The 12,376-nt window shown below is 51.0% G+C and overlaps 1 protein-coding gene across 5 annotated transcripts; it reads left to right on the top strand.

The window, feature by feature from the left end:
* The first annotated feature begins 1,431 nt into the window (after window positions 1-1,431).
* Window positions 1,432-11,207, top strand: PRKAB1 (protein kinase AMP-activated non-catalytic subunit beta 1). Of its 5 annotated transcripts, none has more exons than XM_041488879.1 (8): window positions 4,269-4,403; window positions 5,208-5,376; window positions 5,791-5,957; window positions 6,867-6,960; window positions 7,663-7,777; window positions 8,961-9,094; window positions 9,580-9,648; window positions 9,733-11,207. In XM_041488879.1, exons 2-8 carry the CDS (start codon window positions 5,218-5,220, stop codon window positions 9,808-9,810), a joined length of 816 nt encoding a protein of 271 aa, XP_041344813.1. In that variant the 5' UTR covers window positions 4,269-4,403; window positions 5,208-5,217; the 3' UTR covers window positions 9,811-11,207. The 5 variants fall into 5 exon arrangements, with proteins under 5 accessions (XP_041344811.1, XP_041344813.1, XP_041344810.1 ...); XM_041488878.1 differs by lacking the exon at window positions 4,269-4,403 and adding an exon at window positions 4,410-4,693; XM_041488877.1 differs by lacking the exons at window positions 4,269-4,403; window positions 9,733-11,207 and adding an exon at window positions 1,432-1,585 and having other exon boundaries at window positions 9,580-9,732.
* Window positions 11,208-12,376: the final 1,169 nt, after the last annotated feature.

Here is a 12,376-nt window from a genome sequence, read left to right as displayed (position 1 = left end):
TTACAGGGCAGCTGCATTCTGCAAAACAGCCCAGTGCACGTATCTTGATATGTAATCCTAGAAGAGGCTTCTAAATATAAGTGGGAGTTCTTTGCTACTGTTTGAAGGGGGTCAGCCAGACACTCAAAACATGGTGTAAGTTTCATCAGATTGCACAAAAAATAAAAAAAATCTCGGGGATAATATGAAATTAAATTCTTGGGGTGTCTCTCTGCAGGCACACCCAGGGGTTTACAGCTTTCCCCTGAAGATCAGCACTGGCTCTTCAATTTATGTGGTTGCAACCAGGATCCATGAGTGGTGAGGCTCCAGAAGTTGTAGCTTTTGGACCTCTATCTTTGGATATGTGCTCATAGTGTGTTCTGCCTCTCAACCTGCAAATAGGTTGTATCTGGTTGCTGCCACAGTGTCCCTCACTCTCAGCATCTGTTCAGGTGCCTCTGCTGAAACAGAGTCCAAACATCTCTCTCTAGGCTCATTTCCTCCCCTGGACCCCAACTTGGGCTGCCAGTTATTTATTACTGATTGCCTCAGGAGGGGGAAGATGGAGTCATCTCCGCCATCAGTTTTTACTTGGTGTGTGTTTGTGTGTGCACACAGGCAAGAAGAGTTGAAGGGTTGAATTCCCAAAGGCAAGTAAGATCTAAATACAGGAAAAGTCACTGGATTGATGGGGGCCAAGCTGGTTAGAAACATCCTGGTTACCTGACAGCTGTTCAGGAGCCTTTGTGGAAGGTGGAGTCCATATCACCAAACCTGGAACAGGTGTGGAACCTAGCCTGGCTTTGTAGCAGATACCTCCAGGCAAGGCTGGAGCCCAGGGCTCTGCAGGGCTGCTGCCTCACCCCCAGCTCTCTCCACAGGCAGCACCTTCAGGCTCAAAAACTACCTAAATGTTGGTTTCCTCTTACAGTCCTTGCACCTCCAACCTCATTTTGAATTAGCAGGAGTGCAGTGTTGGAGCAAAGGAGGGGTGCAGTGGTGTGTGAGGGATTTCTTCAGTGCACTCCCAGCTTTCCCTTTCCCAAGCACAATGGCATGTTCTGCAGCACAGCAGGACATGTGTCCCTGAGCCTCTGAGGAGGCTGCCCAACCTCCTCTGCTGCACTCCCTGCCAGCCTGGCAAAGTGGGCTAAACCCACAAGTGACCTGAAAGGAGGAGGGGGCCTGGAAACAAATCACTCAGCCACTGCAAAGATGGAGGAACAAATTTGGGACCCCAAGACATAGTAAGAAATTTACTGTCTTGAACGCTGGGGTAAGTTCTGTTCTGCTCCCACACAGCTCACTCTCCACAGCACACAAGCTGCAAGAAGCACTTGCTCATGTGTCCTTTATAATGTGATTTATGGCATGTGTGAATCCGATCTCCCAGCTCACGTCTGAGGACGGCTCCTCGGGGTTTGTCATCTCTCGCTGTAGGGCTGAGTCAGCTTCCACACCACTTGCAATGGCTTCTTTGGCTAAATAAGCTTGCATCGTGTGTCAAGGGAAAAGAACTCTGCCAGATATCAATGGATTCTTCAGGACTTTGAACTGCACAGCCTGAGGCTGAAGGCATTTCTTTTTTGACATCCACTCTGAGGTAAGAGAAGGGGAAACTCCACTGGAAGTGAAGTATCCAGACCAAAGCAGGCTGTGTGGTCATGGTGAGCCATGGCAGCCTCATGTTCACATTTCAACCAGTATTCAGTGGGGGCTTAATTGCCTCTTGATTTTAATCAAATAATAAGAGATATAATCCAAACAGTGAAAATGAGATTCTGGCTTAGAGCACGGTGTTTGGTGAGTCATCCCTGACTTCTGTGCCTGAAAAGCTTGTAAGGTCACTCCTCACCTAATCCAAGACATGCATTCCCCTAACACAGGTCTGTCCTGACCTCAGACTTATCCTGTTTGGTCATACTTTCATTTAAAATGAGTCAGCTGATAGAGAGGGATGGTAAGTGATATCTCCAAGGGGGTAGAGTGACTCAGTAGCAAAGATGTCACTTCACTTGACCCCTCAGCCTGTACAGCACCCAAAGTGCTCTGTAATGATTCCCAGAACTTTGACCAGCTCTGCTGAGTCTCATCATTTTAAGAGCCAAGAACCAAACTGCCTTAAAATTAACTTCTGACTAAGAAGATTTAATAGTCAGGCCAGGTCTAGCTTGTGTTTACTAAAAAAGGTAGGTGTAAGGGAGAGAAAAAGGAGCTGAGCTTTGCTTTGGCTACTGACATGGCAACTAACAGAGACCACACAGCTCTTCATATCCTGCAGGTCTTGTACAAGCCTCTGCTTTTAAAAGCTCACATTGTCCTAGGAGGTGGTGTGGCACAGTCATGACACCAGATGAAGCATTTCATCAATTACTTTTATCTTGTTTTATGGGCTTGTTTTAGAGTCTGAAAGCAGAATGTGTCTTTTTTTTTTTAAGGGAATTTCTTATTCAGAATTAGTCACTTGTGTATTTTCCCTGATCTTTTTTCCCTAACAGGGGCAGAGGTAGAAAAAGTATTTTGTAGTCTTCCTTTGAAATGTGGAGGCTGGTTCAGATGGGCTGGAAGAGGGTGAGTTTTTATGCCCTTCAGGCTGCAGAGCATAAAAGGAGGCAAAAAGTCATGGATGCTGTTAAAGGGAGGAGCAGAACTCCAGGGTTCCAGAATCAGTGGGAGGCTGAGCTCTGCCAGGCCCTGTGGCTTGTCTTCAGCTAATCCCTCACTTCCCACATCTCCTGCATTAACAGCTGTGAGGGAATGGGGCTCCCACTCAGGCTGAGGGGAGAAAACAACACTCCAGTGAATGCGAGGACCGTGCACACAGACGTGTGTGAGGAGGTGGGGGATGATTTAGTTGTTCGTGGTGTGATGCCATCCAGCCCTCAGTACTCCCAGGGAGCAGCACTGACAGAGCGAGTTACAGGCTGATTGCTCCAGGAGTGCGCTACACCCACCTGTCAGGGCAAGGGGAGACAAGAACCAGCCCCGAAAGGGGAGCAGACACAGGGAAAACAGAGAGGGGAAGGCAGCAACAGTGAGGCTGAAATGCCTTGTCCGTGGCCTCTGTCCTGTCCACAGCCCAGCAGCTCCCAGAGGTTTTGGCATGGAGCACACCACGGATGGTTCATCACCATGGAAGGAGGAACCGTCACATTTTAACGCCAGGCTTTAAAATGAATACCACAGGCTGGTTACCACAGCCTCGTGATCTGCTAGCAGTCCTTACCCTACAGTTTGTCACCGCTCTGTGGTTCCCAGAAGAACAAAAACACTGCAAAGGCCAGGTCCCAGATGAAAGTACCATGGCCTGTTATGGGTCCATGTGGCTGTTGTGCAGATCATCACAATGATCCTGGATGGGCAAGACATGGTACCCTGTACTGCAAACAGTGCTGGCCAAGAAAACTGGGGAGAACAAAACAACTGGGGCTGGAGACAAGGAGTTTGGCAGCGCTAAGCTGTGTGAAATGCCACAATAACAGCAGCTGCATTTCACAGCAGGGGCTGCGTGCAGGGCTGGGGAAGAGCTGCCTGCACACATTGCCCCGGCAGCCCCGGCAGCCTGTCCCGGGCAGGGTGTTCGACCCCCGGGGCAAAAAGGGAGCAGCTGCTCCCGAAACACGGCGGGACCAGCAGGGCACGGGCACGGCCATCCCGGCAGAACTCTGCCACGTTACCGTGTGTGGATGCTTCCATTTGGTGGAAATCCTTCTGTCTGTGTGCAGGTTGCTTCTATTTGTCATTAAAAGAAAGCAGTTTGCCTGTAAAGAGAACGTGTCACACCTGCAGGCCTCAGCTCTGTGGCTGTGAGGAAAGTGGAATAGAAAACCAGCAACAGCTGGGGAGAGACAAGGGTAAAACAAGATAGTGTGAGTAGGAACGCTTTGAGAAATGTATCAGTGTAATTTCATTTGGGAAACATTTATCAGCTGGGGACTTGGCCTTCCATCTGTGTCCCGCAGCCGGCCAGAGCTGACGGTTCCAGCGCGCTCGGACCGCGGCGCTCAGGGACGCGCCATTGCCCGCGGCTCCAACACCGCCCTCAGGCGCTGCCCCGGGCACGGAGCCGGGCCCCGGCAGCAGTGCGTGCTGAGGGGGTTGCCCGCCATGGAGCTCGGCCATGGAGCCCGGCCATGGAGCCCGGCCATGGAGCCCCGCGGGCCCGCAAGGGAGCCCGGCCATGGAGCCCCGCCATGGAGCCCCGCCATGGAGCTCGGCCATGGAGCTCGGCCATGGAGCCCGCCATGGAGCTCGGCAGTGAAGCCTGCCATGAAGCCCGGCCATGGAGCTCGGCCATGGAGCCCGCCATGAAGCTCGGGGCAGGCCGGAACGGCCGCGCGGGGCTCAGTTCCCCCCGGCGGGCGCGGGCCCGGCCCGGCGGAAGCGGAAGCGCGGCGGCGGCGGCGGGAGCGCGGCGGGCGGTGGGTGCGGGCCCGGCGGGGCAGGGCAGGGCAGGGGCGGCTCCCGGGGTCGCGGTCCCGGGGCTGCCAGGCCGGGCTGTGCCCCCCGTGCCTCGCGGAGGTCCCGGTGCGCGCCGTGGGCCCCTTCCGTGCGCACCCACGCGGGGCTGGGTCTCTGCAGGCGCTGCCGCTCCCGGAGGAAAGCGGGGAGTGAGGGAGCGGCGGCGGGACTGAGCTCTCCGCAGGGAATTCTCACAGCCCCGAGGCTGCCAGAGCTCCAGGAGCGTTGGGACGCCGCTCTCCGGCACTGGGTGGGAGTGTTGGGTGTCTGCGCTGGGCCGGGTGGTCCCTGTGGGGCCCCTCAGCTGAGGACATTCTGTGGTGGTTTGTTTAGAGCCCACCTCAGCTGCTGTCAGCATCCTCAGCAGGGTGGGATAACTTACTCTAGTGAGGTGACATTTCAGGCAGGCTGCCTTTGGAGCCTTCCGGCTGCAAGCTGCGCTCGGGGCGAAGGCGGAGCGGGAGCCGTGGCCCGGGGACGCCGCGGCTTTGCGCTGGCACGGCCCGGCGGGCCAGCCCCCTGCGTGCCTGGCTCTGCCCGCGGTGCTCGGGTACGCTGCTGTAGCGCGTTGTCAGCAGGGGCTAAAAACTGTCACTCGGTGCCTTTGTTCAGAGTATGGTGTCACTTTACAATGGGTTAGTCACGTTTCTGAGGCTCTTCAACTCAAAAGCACAGCCCAGGGCTATGATGAGTTTCCTTTCCTGCCTGCTGGTGTTCCAGCTGTGGGAGTACATGTGCTAATCTGGCTTTGCCTGCTCTTTTAGACCCATAAAAATGGGGAACACGAGCAGCGAGCGAGCGGGGCTGGAGCGCCATGGGCACAAAGGCACCCGAGGGGACAGCTCGGGAGGAGCCACCAAGGAGGGGGACAGACCCAAAATCCTCATGGACAGTCCTGAAGATGCAGACTTGTTCCATTCAGAGGAAATGAAGGTATTGCTGGTTTGTTCTCCTAGCATTGCTTGCTTGGAATGCTCTGGGGCTGTTTGCAACCTGCAGGGAATTTGTCATTGAGTTTACACAAAGCTGTCCATCCCCCTTCCTTCCCATGCCAAGGAGAGAGTGAATTGGTATTTAAGCAGGTATAATTGGGACTGGAGGGAGGAGCATTATTTTGCCTTCCACTCTTCCTGCAAATTTGGAAGGCTTTAACGCCTTTGCAGAATTTGTGCAAATGAACTTGTGAACAGTATCTAGAAATGCAGCTTGTATTCTGCATCTGGCAAAACCTGCTTGTAGTAGACTTAGAGAATCGTGCCTGAGGGCAAAAAAAGCTTTCAGTACAACACAGGTTGTTACAGACTGCCAGGAAAGAACCTCTTTTTGATTGAGACATTGTGCTTGTAGGCTCCATTGGAGAAAGAAGAATTTCTAGCTTGGCAGCAGGACCTGGAGGTGAATGACAAAACCCCCACTCAAGCTCGGCCAACAGTGTTCCGCTGGACTGGAGGAGGGAAAGAGGTTTATTTGTCAGGGTCCTTCAACAACTGGAGCAAAATTCCTCTGACAAGGAGGTAATGAAGTGCTGCTGCAGTGTGTTCCCCCTGGCCTGGCAGTGCTCAGTGCCATGAGGGAGGTGGCTTGGGTGGATGGGTCTGGGCTTGATTTACCACTGTCCTGCCTCTCTCCTCAAGCCCTTGATGGCAATGTGACTTCTCCATTCTTGGGTGGCACAGGGTGGAGGTTGAGCTGTGTGTCAGTTCACTGGGCACAACACAGATAACCCCAAAGAGTCCCTGCTGTGAGCCTGTGCCTGGAGCAGGGCTGGGCAGTGGAAAGGGGAGCTGGTTCCAGCACAGTGTCTCTGTGACACATCCTTGCCATGTCAGTGGCTTTTGCCCAGCTCAGAGGGCCCAGAGGCTGTGGCCTGTTGGAGCAGCATCAGCTGTTTCTCAGCTTTTTTGAGATGCTGCTAAAGCCTTCTGAAGAATCCGGGAGTTCACAGCCCAAGAAGTTTGGAAATTGCCAAGCAGCAGCTCTTCAGACCCAAAGTAGCCCAGAAGTATTGGGTTGCTGCTTTTATCTGCTCATTGTTCATTTATTTCAGGGGCATTTGGGAAATGCAATTTATGATGGCAAATACTGAAAGGCAAGGAAATATGAGAAAGCTGATCTTGTTCCATCAGCAGATAAATGAGGTCTGCTGTGCTAACAACATGAAGATGTGAGAGTGACTTTACAAAAGCTCAGTGCCAATTATGGGATGTCAGGAGTGTGGGGGGACTCATTGTCACAGAGGAAATTATCATGAGCATTAATCATAATTTGATTCCTTACCTTTGAATTGCATCAGAGATTCTCTGCCTGTTTAAGGTTTTGCACGTTGAGGAGGCTTGTGCTCTGTGTCACAGTGTGTGTCACAGTTTAGAGACCAAGGTACTTTTCAGAATTTTGCAGGACTGATTGTTTGTCTTGAATTCCAGTCACAATAACTTTGTGGCAATCCTGGACCTGCCAGAAGGAGAGCACCAGTACAAGTTCCTCGTGGATGGGCAGTGGACACACGATCCTGCGGAGGTAATGTTTGCTTTGAGTCACCGTTTATTGCTTGAGGCATCTGAAGAGGAGAAAAGGGCTGTTCAAGCTGGGGACAGAGAGGATTCTGATGGCTGCTGGCCTGGGTGGCAGCATCAGCCTGAGCTCAGAGGGCAGGAGATGCAGTGAGGGACAGGATCTCTTGGCCATTGGTTTATAAGTGATGCCAAGCTTTTCTTGTCCAGTGCCAAACTGCCTTTTAGAGCATTGCAGCTCTGCTGGCAGCCCAGAGCTCACTGTGCCTTCCTGGCTCTCTGTGCCAGCATGTTGCTATTGCTGCTCTAGATCTTTTCACAGTCCAGTAATTGTGCCAAAATCTACCGGGTCTGTTTTTCCTCCTCTGCTATAAAATGAGCTTTAACCCCAGCCTGCCCAGCAGTTCCCCATGTGCTGAAGGACACAGTGTCCAGAGCTGGTGTCACAGGTAACTCCAGCCCAGACCTGACCCCTGCCTTGTCTGGAGCCCTGTGGGCTTGGCAGGTTCAGCTGCCATTTTCCCCTCCCAGCCCTTAAAATCCTTCACTTCCTCTTAACCTAACACACACTGAGCTCTTCTCACATCTGGTACTGTCATATTTCAAAAGTTATGTACCTCATTCTTGGTGATGCTGATTGTGCAGTTCTGAGAATCTATTAGTCCCACAGGCTTTTTTTATTCTGGTTTTCTATCTTGTCTTTTGCCAGCCAGTAGTAACCAGCCAGCTGGGTACTGTCAACAACATCATCCACGTGAAGAAAACTGACTTTGAAGTGTTCGATGCTTTGATGGTGGACTCCCAAAAATGTTCAGACATGTCTGGTATGAGCTTACTGGTAACTTTATGTCACACTTTTTAGTGCTGTTCAAAATTTCATTTTCCCTTTTTATCTGAGTTAAAGCTCCAGCAGAGATTAAACTCCACTTGTGTCAGGCCCTGTGGTGTGTGCAGGAATCACAAATGCGCAAAGAAAGTGGAATGCACAGAGGAGGAAGCCTGTGACAAAGCAACACAAATCTGATGAGGAGGAAGTCCTGGGTGCTCAATAACTTTGTTTGCCCCTGCTGTGTGCAGTGGCTGGGTTTAGGGCAGTCACTGGTGGATCAGTCTCTGCTTTACCACATCAAACCAACGTTGACATCCTGCACTGCTCAATTCAGTCTTCCTCTACTAAGGAGGTGGCTCAGGGGGGTCAGGAGTTGCAGTTCAGCAGAGAGAAATTAGGTGCATCTCAGTCATAACACAGGCTGGGGAGTATCCTCACAGTGTAGTATAAATTATCTACCTAAGAATAATACAAAAATCTGAAGTTTCATGTTGCAGTGTAACAGGAGAGAGCTGGATTTAGCTTGAGCCATGTCTGAGGTCAGCCTTGCCCTGTTGGCTGCTGAGCTCTGGAGGGATGGAGCCCATGACTGAAGCAGTACCTTGCACCCTCCTTCAGCAGACCTTTGAACCTGAGGCAGGAGGTGTGTTTGGGTGTGTTTTGTTGCTCTGTGCAACTTTGCCCTGGACAAAGCGTTTTTGGCAAAAGTGTTATGTAATTGGGGCAGGCCAGGAGGAGATTCTAGTAGATACCTTCCCCCACAGGCTGTAGCAGTGTTTCCTTTCCCTGGTCAGACTTGGAAGGGCTTTTCCCACAGCCCAGTCTGCAGAGGGGAGCAGTTGCCTTTCACAGGTGCCTCCCATGTTCTTGCCCCTTGGAGGGAGCCTTGTAGGGCAGCCTGCACTGGGGAGTGTTTGCAGGAGAACTGCTGGGTAGAGAAGTTCTGAAATGCAGTTGTGTCCTCAGAACTCTGCTGCCCAGAACCTCTCAGCTCCTTCCAAGTCAGACTTTGAGCACCTTAAATCCCCTCTTGGGCAGTGACTGATCCACTGGCACTGCACCAGCTGCTGCAGTTGTTGTACTTAAGTGCCATTGATTCCTTTAGGCTGCATGTACCTATAAAGAGCAGATGTTCTTACAAAGTATTCAGGATTAAATATTTACCATCTGTCTGGCAGAGTTGTCCAGTTCACCGCCAGGACCGTACCACCAGGAGCCCTATGTCTGCAAGGCAGAGGAGCGCTTTAAATCTCCACCCATTCTCCCCCCACACCTGTTGCAGGTTATCCTGAACAAGGACACAGGCATTTCTGTGAGTACATCACTTTGGTTTGCTAAATAATGCCCTTGAGGGTGGGAACAGATGGGGAAAAATCTGGATATGGGCAGGGGACAGCTTAGGAAAAACCTTAGGATAAGTTACTGTGCTGGTAAGTTCCTTATGTATGTCCAGATGGATTAATCTGAAGTAAATCTATTTTTCTAGTTGACTGTCTTTAACATGGAAAACTAGAATGCTGTTTTCCTCCCAAAAGCTTAATCTTGTTAGCTGTTAAACACCAGAAGCACATAAGGGATAATCACAGTCTGATGTTAGGTCCTGGTGAGGATGCAGAGGGTTTTACCCAGAGGGAGCTGGGGTTGTTCTGAAATGGTGACCGTGTTTGTGATGGACTCAGAGTGAGCAGCAGTGATGTACTGGGGGTGTGGCTGGCCACAGATGCTGTTTGTCACCCCTCAGCTGTGAGGAGTGACCTGTGACTCCTGTTACTGTCACACTGTCCCTCTTCTCTGCAGTGTGACCCCGCTCTGCTCCCTGAGCCCAACCACGTCATGTTGAACCACCTGTATGCACTTTCCATCAAGGTGAGAGGCCAGGGCATGTCCTGCCCAGGGGCAGCCTGGGTGTCTGGCCATGGCATGTGCTCACTTGTTTTCCCTCCCCTGTAGGACGGAGTGATGGTGCTCAGTGCTACACACCGTTACAAGAAGAAATACGTGACCACTTTGCTGTACAAGCCAATATGAGCATCACAGTCGTTTGTGACCAATTGTTCTGGGCCAGTGCAGTCTCAGAAAAAAAATTGCTTCACTTAACCAAATGTACTTCTGCTCTGTGCTGTAGCAAACAAACTCTGATTTCATATTTTTCCTGAGACTTCCAGGTTCTCCTGTATTTGCCTTATTTTGTTAGCCCCACCTTGGAAGTTCTTGGAAATGGCAGCTTCACAGCAACCAGACAGGTGGCAAAGGTGTCAGTGCCCCTGGTCAGCTCAGTTCAAAAACCACCAATTTAATTAGGCTGAATAATGTCAGGGCAGCAACAGATCCAAGAGCTTTAGCAGCGAGGCAGACTGGGAGTCTGCCAGCCCAAAGTCTGGAAAGTTCAGGATTCCTGGGGAATCTGATTTGAGCATAACACTTAGCAAAGGCAAGCTCATTACTGCTTCCGTTGCTCATCAAACACTATTTCAGTAGCAAGTTCCAAACTTGCCTGGCTGAATTAAGTGTGAATATTGATGATCATTTCGTAGCAGCCTTTTCTGGGCAAAATCAGCAACATAATCATCACTACAAGCTCGTTATTATTTTACGGTAGAGTGGGGTGCACTGTTTCTACTGTGAATAGCTCTGTAGTTTTTTCTCTTCATGAGAACTGAAATACATCTTTTCCCCTGTGGAATTTCTGGTAAAGACAATTGTTTTTAATGGCTGGATTTTTCTGTAAATCATAACTGTGTCTTGCAGTAATCTGCTTTTGGGAAACTGGTTTCTCTTGCTGTCACTGATGAGGACTTCCTTCAGCTGGGACAGGTGGCTGGAAGGAGATGGATGGATTCAGTTTAGGGATGAGTTCCTCAGTAACAGCCTGAGGGTGACTGTAAGTCTCCTGTGTCCAGTGGCCAAACTTTCCCCTCAGTGTCAGCAGAGTGCTGGATGCAGCAGCACTGCAGCCCTCTGTGCCCAGGGCTGGAGCCGGGCAACTTTTTATTCTGTTTCTGTTTTCTGAGTGATTCTAGTAATGCCAGGCTGCCTGTCCTTGGTGTTGACAGCCTGTTTTATCCCAAAACAAATGCAACATTAATGCAAACCTGCTGCCAGTGTGCTTGTTTTGGTGCCTGGGGCACCGTGACCGTGCCAATGATAAGCAGTCCTCCCACTGTGGGGGACTTTGCACAAGTCTGTGAGGACTCTGAGCAGGGACAGCTGCAGCAGCCACAGTGGGAGGGTGCCTTGCCATCCTGGGGTCTGTTCACCAGCCTTGTTGCAATATCTGCAGTAGCTGAGTAGATCTGGGTCTAGTGCAATGGTTTTCTCTGAAAACTCTTTCTTCATTCTGTGCTATGGATAGTATTTGTTATTCTGAACTACAGAATTGCTTGTTTTCAACCTCTTTAGAAACAAATAAAACATTTTCAAGAGAAGTGGGTGACTTGGCTTGTTATTACCCTTCCCACCTGTGGTAATTTTCCCTTCAGTGAGTTATTTTGTTATTACATGTGATTTCCTGATAGCAGTTTTATGCCTTGGTGAGTTGTACAAGCTTTTCATTAAATGATGCAGATTGAAACACTTTCTCCTCTTGCACTCAGTCAGTGAACAAGACTGAGGTGTTCATGTTTATGTGAGATGTAAAGTTCAGAAGGACGGACAAGAGGCCAGTTATTTAAGAACTCCAGCAACAGAGCTGGAAAGCTTGGGATGGGCCTTAAGCCTCCTGTCAGCTTCTCTTTGTTCCAGCAGCCACTTCAAGCAGACCTTTTTCCCCAAGTCTTTGTCCTCACCAGGGTGACTCTGGGCTCCGAGGCTCACGCAGGTCCGGCTGTGTGAGGGACAATGTGTCCCTGCAGTGTCCAGGGAATGCCAAGGCTGGGGGATGTGTGGTCAGTGCTGGTACCTGCAGAGCACTCCGTGTTCTTCATCAGTGCATCAGGTATGGTGGAACCCCGGGACAGGAACAACTGTTGTGTAGAAAGCTTGAGGATTTTTATTTTTGATTTTTGGTTTGTAGCCCCTGGCCCTGTCTCAGCTGGCAGAGGGCTCAGTACAAGGACTGCAGCTGCTACTGCACCATCAGCTTTTGCAGCCCCAAAAAGTTGTGAGGCGTGGGCAAGGAGGCCAGGCTGTGTGAGGGCCTGCAGGAGGGACCCTCCCTCTGCTCCCCCTTCCCTGCCCACGGTGACCAAGCCCCGCTGCCCCCAGGCCTCTCCAGCCACGAGCAGCAGTGATGGAGCTGAGCTGGCACCTGGGGCCTCCAGTGACAGTCCCAGGAGCCACAGACTTCCTCAGGTAAGCCACTGCCACCCTCAGCCCCCCAAAGCCCTCTCTCTCCAGCAGGATGAAGAAGAGGTAAGCTGGTTGCTTTGGTTTTCGCTGGGGGGTGGGTTTTGGGGTGTTGTATTGGGTTTTCTGCTTGACAGGTGAATGAATTAATCGCTCTCTGTTCCCTTATTGCAATGGGATGAATCAAATCCCTCCAAAGGCAAAAGCTGGATCAAGAGTTGGATTTATTAGCTCACTTACATTCCCCACCCACAGCTCACAGTCTGTGCTGTTATGTTTATTCTTGGCTGTTGCTAGGAGAGCACATTTT

Source organism: Pyrgilauda ruficollis, unplaced genomic scaffold (genome assembly GCF_017590135.1).
Source record: "Pyrgilauda ruficollis isolate IOZ18807 unplaced genomic scaffold, ASM1759013v1 scaffold9, whole genome shotgun sequence".
Classification (NCBI taxonomy): domain Eukaryota; kingdom Metazoa; phylum Chordata; class Aves; order Passeriformes; family Passeridae; genus Pyrgilauda; species Pyrgilauda ruficollis.
Note: the sequence above shows the minus strand (reverse complement) of the source record. Positions and strands in the feature narration are given on the sequence as shown.

Bases quoted from the DNA above. Each gene is read 5' to 3' on its own strand.
- PRKAB1 (XM_041488877.1), top strand. From the start codon at position 5,218: ATGGGGAACACGAGCAGCGAGCGAGCGGGGCTGGAGCGCCATGGGCAC. The intron at 5,377-5,790 runs GTATTGCTGGTT...TTGTGCTTGTAG, and splicing joins TCCATTCAGAGGAAATGAAG to GCTCCATTGGAGAAAGAAGA. The intron at 5,958-6,866 runs GTAATGAAGTGC...CTTGAATTCCAG, and splicing joins AAAATTCCTCTGACAAGGAG to TCACAATAACTTTGTGGCAA.